Below are 8,537 nucleotides of genomic sequence, written 5' to 3'. Positions count from 1 at the left end.
CTCAGTCGCAGTCCAAAAAGTAAACGGACCCATATTGCGTGATATCATATTTTTTGGAACCCCTATTTATTGGACCTTATTTTTGCTCTACGGGAAATCTGTGAACCGTAATATACACACCTCTTCTGCTTTAACATGGCATCCGTATTGGATTATCCCGTGTCGCTACTGCCTGAGAGAAGCACTTTATTGCACATAATATATCGACTATTCATACCTCCGAAATTCTCCAAACTTAATCCTTTGAACTTGTTTTTGTGGAATTTTATTAATTTCTGTTCTCTCAAAAGGTGGATTAGGTTTATTTGATAAACTCAAGCTTCGTTATAGCCTCCAAGAAACTTAGTGCAACATACAGTAAAATATGATTTATTGCTGCTAGGTGTCGAGATGGAACAAATGGAGTTTTTGTAATGTTTTGATATATTTTCACTAAATGGCTAAAGTTGATGGCCCTTGAGCACTACCTTCGTCGTAGAGTGACACTTTCATACTGAAGTAATCATTTCTAGACATCTTGTTTAAACAGGGAGTAACAAGTATATATATTTTATGCAAGTAATATATTTGTATAACAAGTTAGGTGTATATTTCACTTCTGTTTAACTTTTATTTTATTTTTATGTCACTGTGTAGCTTCTATAGTTTCTACAATAATATGAAAAAAAAAAATCTCTAAAGATTTTATACTGTGTCTTATTTGTTTATATTAATATTGTAAAACAAAAAATGCAAACAACTCAAGTTTAACTACATTACTTAACTTTATTTTTCTTGGGGAACATTTTCATGCACGCACACACACACACACATATGCCAGAAACTAGAACATAAATATTGTGTACATGTATAGCACTACGCCTAAATAACATTGGAATGTTGTGATTCGTATCATAATAAGCACATGTGCAAGCATCAATTGTTCAATATACTGAATAAGATGGCGTAAGAATAGTCTTAAAAATAGCACACTTTTTGCCAATTCAGTATTTTCTACACAGCTCTAAAATTTTCACCTGTAACCTACCTCTTGTTCCTGTCACTACACGCAATTTAGAGGCAAAACTAGACTCACACAGGAAGGACGTATGCTTTCAAGGGCAAGTAACAGTATCAAAATTCATTATTACCTATGTGACTTCAATTCTCTACGACATTCAGGCTAACCAACCAGGAAACTAGTGCTGAGAGTTCTGAATTCTATATTCCTTCTTTAAATATTCACATATTTGCTTACATCAAATGAAGCAAAACACAAAATGCAAGAAGAAAACTTGCAATAGAGAATCTGCATTAATCCAATAACCACAGGAAAACACAAAGGAGCATCTTGTGACGACATTTAAATCTAACGTTTAAAGAAAATTGAATAACGAAATATTTTCAGAGATACGATACATATCCCTGGATTTCTCATTAACTACATTCTTAAAATTTAATACACGTATATGTTACTACAAGTTAGCCAGTTTATTGCTGGCAAACCACTTATAGTATTATTGTACTTTTCCATAGCGTGCTAACCAGGCCTACGCCGATCTTCTCTAATTTTGAATTTGTCAGTATTAATAATGCCATTATGTTATTCACAGAAAAGGCTCATTAACACTACGGCAGTGATCAAACCGCAACAAAGTTTCAATATAATCAACCTTAATGCTCATAAAATATTACGTTTGAAAGATTAAAGAAAAAATATACTTGTAATTAAAAGTGAAATATTCAAATATAAAAACTCTTCTTTACGATAGGACTTGGGAGGGGGCACAATATGCAAAACAACGTATACACATTCCTCATGAACTTTTTAAGAACACACAATAATTAATATCAGTACTAAACCACAAAAAACTTTGATCAAAAGTTTCGTTACTTAGAAAAAAGAATAAAATAAGTGTAAAATATTTTATTCTAATAAATCTAACTCATTTAAATTATGTTTTTACATAACACACAAACATATGTATGTATATATAAAAACAGTGCTGTAAAAGTCACATGAAACATAATAGTTAATCAATTAAAATTCTTTGAAATATCTTTTAACTCCATTTAATGGAATAAAGCGAAATTTACTACGATAAGTGACTTCCTGCATACCTGACTTGTGTATATACATCGTCAATTATACAAACCCCATTTGCAGTATAAAACAGTTTCTTCATTCCATCAACAGTAGATTTTTGCTGATATTCTATGCATGTTTATTTTCATAAACCTATATTGCCTTTCACTAATCTACTTAGGCCTAACAATGATTCCAGCGTCTTTGATTATTCACGTTTATATACACGTTATGACGCATAGGAAATATTTTTGATATAAATTATTGATAACCATACCCTGAGACAAACTTTTCTTCAACTCTATAATTGGTCCTAACATATTCTCTTTGGTTTCTGAACCATTTCATAATCACTGAAAACTGAATATTATAACATGTTTAATAAGTTATTTTCAGATTGAAAATTTAACCTAAACTTGACAGTAAACTGACAAACACGTGATACTATAACTACTTTGTTATTGCTTCATTTACACAAACGTTAGATTGCAAGCGAACTTCACATGTCTTATCAATAACATTTTCAGAGATATTAAAGCTCGTATTGCAATCATAAATGTATTTCAACATTTCAATTCTATTTACAGAATACAACAGGAAAACAGAGGAGAGAGCTACGCATAGGCGTACACAAAAACAGTACAGGACTAGAACCAGTGTTTGACCAATTAAACGTTCCTATTAAGATGGTTTCTTCTTCTATTTTCTAGTATGTTTTACGGCTTAACATACTTGTTTCAACGCATATCTAACACTATAATAAATCCCCTTTTAATTATTGCTGTTTTTAAATTGTAATAATGCCGAATTTTTGTGCACAAAATATGATTCCGATTCGAAATACGTGAACTATTCTAGTTGTTAATAAAAGTGCACTTTACTATACAGATGCAACACCAGGTTTCAGAAAGGAACGGCGTTATTGTATAATCTTAATTGATATAATATTATTAGGCTGAAAGTGATAGGAAAATGTACTGAAATAGCAATAATCTGGTGCAAGTTATGAACTCCTAAAAATGATTAAAAGAAACCTAAAATTCAATTTATGAATAAAGTCTTAACCTTTAGTTGAATATTTCATTACCTAATAGAAAATTCTTTAAGTTTATAGACCTTCGAAACATTACCTCTTCTAATTAATCCTTATAGGAAAAGAGTACCTAATATATGAATACTGAAGTAGTTCACGTAAAGATTTTGGAGAAAAATTATAAATTACGATTCTCACAAATAAATTATAAGGGCGTTAGTTCTAGGGATTTTGTTTTTACAATTTTTTGTCAGCTTCTCCTGAGTAATAATTATTGTAGAACTGCATAAAAGAAGACTTCGAAAATATTAAATATATTTCATTATGCTCTTGATACTTGGGTGAGATATATAGTTCTAAATATCCAGTCATTAAAAAGAAAACATAGAAAAAATTTCAAAATAATTTTTATAAAAGTTATAAGAATGAAAATGAGTCACATATTAGTCGAATTTTCCATTAAAATATACTTCTATGCTTTATCATATTTGTTAAGCCTTAAAACATTATAGTCTATAAATAGCGATAATTATTTTGGTGAATTTTTTTAAAATCCTGATTTAATTCAGAACTTTATGAGCAAACAAAACGAAATTTTATTAAATGACTAAATTATAATTTAAATCAGATGCAGCAAACCATATTTTATTACATATTGTCACATGTATCGAAGTCTGACACTTAGATCAAAATTATATAAAATTCACGATTGGAACCAATAGTAAGCTAGATAGAGTTTACTTATTTGAATAATTTTCTTATTTGTGTGCTGCATGTTAGTTTATACTAAAAGAAGTTTCAGCATTTTTGAATAATCATTCCTGCTTTATAACTGTTGTTACAATTGAAGGTTTAAGAAACTGCATAGTGAGCCATTACTATTGGACAAAAGTGAAAAAGCTCGCTGAAGCCCAATCATAAGCCTAAACACGCTTCAAATTAAAATAAAAATTCCATGCGTCACGGGTTGTTTATGTCTATCTTTAGAAATATAGCTGTATATTTTAAACACATAAAATTATTAGCCGGTACCTAAGATTTATTTGAAGTTTCACAAGGTAATTTTTACAACTATAAAGTTTAATGCACATGACCCACATAAAGAAGCAATTCAGCTTGTGTTAAAACAAAAGACTGTAACACACTAATCAATCTATCAATGACTCGCTTTAGTATCTCCATCCAAGGAACGGGAAGAAAATATTGATAAAACTTCCAGATTAATTATTTCGTTGTGTACCTCAATCATGTGTAAATTTTGGTCAGAAAAGAATGACTTACAAAAAGAGAAAGAAAAAACTTCTGATAGTTTACATACTATTTACAATATAACCACTCTTTATCAGTTGACCTACAATAAAAACGAAAAGTTCAAGCTTTAGATAAAGCTCACAGATAAACTTTTACACTATAATATAACTATTCATTACTAATTTAACTACAAAGAAAAGGTTAAACTTTAGATAAAGCTATATTTTTTCTCTCATAAATATTTATCAAGCATAACAAGAAAAAGCATGAATAACTTCTCATCTAAAATCTACTGCTGATTGAAACGTTAGCTTTCAACTTTAAATTCTAAACAAACGTAGTGATAATTTTAAATGAGATAGAAAGAATAATCCTTACGTAAAAACTATTTTTGTCATTTAAGAGTTGCAATTTTGTTACAAATATTGTGAAATGATATTTACAAGGTGTATAGATTTAGGGTCATAGGAACGGATATCTGATGCTAGCATGCCCTATTTTGATTATTTTAGTTTCGTTTCGAATCGAAATTGGACAATTTAGTATAATCTATGAACTTTTCAATCAATTGAGAAATTCCGCAAGATTTATTAAACTAGTTTATAGACTAGCAAGTAGCGCCGTGTAAAGACCCATGTAAATGTCAGAATGTTATTAAATAGCCAGACAGACATTACGTACTAGATATTCGACATTAAGCTATAAAATGCTAAAGAGAAAAAAAAACTGTAATAATTTGATGATACGTTTCCCAAAACTGAAATATAATATTATAATATATATGCTAACAAAACAATTCATTTACAAACCATTGTTCTTAGGATCTCCAATGCCAAAGACAACATAGTATACACGTCAATAACATTAACACTTACAACAAAGATTACACATAACTTTTCTGTATTACTATGAGATATCTGAGCTTTCAATACTTTTATCCTCAAATCATTTTTCTGTTAGTAGAGTTTAAACGCTTCTATGGCAGTCTTGTCTAGTTGCTCTCGTATGATGTTCTCACATAAGATGGAATGCATTTGGTTGAAAGTAATCGCTGAGTAGTCTGAGATGCAGGATGGTCATTTAGTTTTTCACCAACTCATAATCACATTGATGTCCATAAATTATTAACCTTCCTCTTCAAATCACGTAGTAATAATTAGTCATTTTTCACACTAAAATGACTAAACAAACGACAGTTTCAGCTTTACTCATTCGTTTCATTCTAGGGCTCAATATTTCATGCAACAGTGGTAGAGTACAATGCTAAAAGTTTAAAACTACAGACATTTTCACACGGTCGTTAATCCAAAGGTGCCACAAATTCTCTTATTCCGTGCTTCAGTCTCATAATTAACATATTTATTCTTATAGTTTGAATATTTCGTGTCTCAAAATAGTTATTCTTGTATCTCTTACGTAAAAATGTTTCCAGCTTGAGGTGCTATTTTTAAGGACTTTTCATTGAAAATCCCAAGATACTGGAGAAAGCTGACTAGCAAAATCCCTGGGAACGACCATTTACACAATAAAATAGTAAACTGGAAACACCTTTCCTGTTTAGGTATAAGTTAAACATCCTATATATATATATAGATATATATGGCACACGGAGAGAATTCACCAACAATGAAAAATAAAAATTATACACAGAACACGAATTGGCCTAACATCGACGCTCGGCTTCACTCACAATGCATCAGCTTAATTTAAATAAGGAGAAAATACTGAAGAGCCTCATCAGCATGATAGAAACGAAATATTTTTGAGATTTGCTATATTTTTTTCACTACCTTATTATTTAAGAGGGCACACATTAGCGTTAAATGAGCACTTTCTTCTTAAGAAACGACTGACGATACATAACCCGTTACATCACCCGTAGTTCACGTCTAGTCTAGACACTCCATGCCCTCAACTTTAACATTTTATCTTCTTAAGCAGGTTTTGCAGCACTGTTCACGATAATGCGACATCCTGCACATGTTCAGCGTCTTTGCCAATCCACAATATTGCGACAAGTCTACACACTGGATACCTGAAAACAGTTTAGTATGAAAAAAAGCATGTTAAGATTTATGGGTAGACAATTTGTCATTTTTTATAAGCTATGTGTTTATGTATGTAGTATTAAAGCCAGTCAAAAGCTTGATCATCAGTTTAGTATTAAAGCCAAACAAAAGCTTGATCATTAGTTTAGTACTAAAGCCAGTCAAAAGCCTGATCATCAATTTAGTATTAAAGCCAATCAAATATTTTATCATCAGTTTAGTATTAAATACAGCCAGAGGCTTGACCGAACATTCAGTAAATGTTCTATTGTGACAAAACTACATTCACTATTAAAAATGTACTAACAACTTGTTTTTTATTTGTTTCAGTTACATAGGAACATCAATAAGGTATTCTAGTCAAAAATACAACAAATTTTCGCTGAGCTCGCATGCTTAAATCAGTTTCGTACTGACTGCTATTCAGCCACTTAAAGCTTTAAAATACATCCAATGATCCAGATTCAAACTGAAATGAGAATAAACTTCGTTGTTTATGTTTAAAAAACATTGGAAGGTTTTATTAAAATATAAACTAATCGATTAACTACGACTTTTATTAACCATATTTTGTTATTAGTACAACATTTAGTTACACATGTTATTTTTACAACGACCAAGCACCAAATTGAAATAATAGTTTATTCATTGCTTTTAGAAAATTAACATAAATTTGTTAAGGACTTACTTGAAGTACACGGAGGTCCAGTACATTTTTGTACCACGCTAGGACGTGGTTGATCCCGACAGGCATTTCCTGCAACTTCCTTAGTACCAAACCAAACACATTGAAGTATCCGACTCCTAAAACCGCCATCACCACAAGTTGCTGTACACTGCCAAGAAAATAGTTTGGTTTGTTTCAAGTATTCACACAAAGCTACACAAGGGCTATTCTCCCTAATTTTAAATTGATAGACTAGAGGGACTGTAGCTATTCAACAGTACCCATTGACAACTCTTGAGCTATTCTATTACATCGAATAGTGAGATTTGACCGTCACTCTTATAATGCACCAACGGCCCCAAAGTAATGGGTGCGATTTTATTTTGGGGGCAAGGAGGCGCGAACCGTGAACCCTTGTATTTACAATATGACCAGCACCCTAATTACTAGGCCACATGAGACAGAATATTGAATCATTATTTTTTTTCTATTGATGATAAGTGCAAAGATACGCAATGAGTTATTTGTGCTCTACCCACCACCGGGTATATCGGTTTTTACCGTTATAAGCAGCCCTCAGACTTGCCACTGGGGGACTCGAGTATTAGAAACAAGACACGATAATAATTTTTTTATTGACAAAATATAATAACAAAACATAAAATATTAAGTGAAATTCTTCTTCTTCTTTCAGAAATGTATATTGATAACTTCTTGAAATAGCACCCACAGAAAATATCTTTGATCATTTGTAGTCTCTGCAGTCTCAGGTCATACCAGGTCTCTACAACTTGAAGCAAGATAAATAACATGTTATCGACACAAAAACATTGGTTTATTCTAATTTTTAAGAGAAGAAGGAAACCATTATTTCAATCAATAACATTTTAGAGCTTCATTACAAAGATCTGCGGGCCTGAGAGTGGCCTAATAGGTAATCGTTAGTGTATGGGCCTAAGTATACGAGGGTTTATGGTTTGAGACATGGAGCTACCAAACAAGCTTTGCACTTTCAGATGTTGATGCTTTATACGAATGACGGTCAATACTTATATTCGGTTAAGAATAGTCGCCAGCAGGGCCAATCGATTTGTTAGCCCCTTTCGGATTAAAAGAAGTTATTATTTAAGTTTCTTGAGAACTGATTTTCAGAATTTTTAGAAATATGTTCCATAGAAATTGCTGGATATGCTTTACTTTGGGAGCTTTCAAATAGTGTTTAATTCATAAAACTAAAAAAAATTTGGTTCAATTTAAACATTGGCGAGCTTGCTTCACTTTGGAATTTATGTATTTAATGCATTTATATACATAATTAATTCTCTTATAAGACTTAGATGTATAGCATATTGATTTTGTGAAAAATTTTAATAATCTTACAATAAAAAATAAGTAAATACAACTACTCATCAGAAAAAAATTAGTCTCGGCCAAAATGATAGCATATTTTGTAACAAATAAGATCATTATTAT

General features: G+C 31.1%; 1 protein-coding gene across 2 annotated transcripts in view; it reads right to left on the bottom strand.

Moving 5' to 3' along the window:
• Positions 1 to 745: 745 nt before the first annotated feature.
• LOC106473748 (ADAMTS-like protein 1) overlaps positions 746 to 8,537 on the bottom strand; it is a 38,759-nt gene continuing 30,967 nt past the window's right edge. For both annotated transcript variants that reach the window (XM_022403178.1, XM_022403183.1), the window contains exons 13-14: positions 7,086 to 7,233; positions 746 to 6,384 (exon numbers count right to left, since the gene is read on the bottom strand). In XM_022403178.1, coding sequence (XP_022258886.1) covers positions 6,275 to 6,384; positions 7,086 to 7,233 — 258 coding nt within the window. In that variant the 3' untranslated portion in view covers positions 746 to 6,274. The remainder of the gene's footprint in view (positions 6,385 to 7,085; positions 7,234 to 8,537) is intronic.

This window comes from Limulus polyphemus, unplaced genomic scaffold (genome assembly GCF_000517525.1).
Source record: "Limulus polyphemus unplaced genomic scaffold, Limulus_polyphemus-2.1.2 Scaffold134, whole genome shotgun sequence".
Lineage (NCBI taxonomy): Eukaryota > Metazoa > Arthropoda > Merostomata > Xiphosura > Limulidae > Limulus > Limulus polyphemus.
The sequence above is the reverse complement of the archived record's forward strand: the minus strand, read 5'-3'. Positions and strand labels throughout refer to the sequence as shown.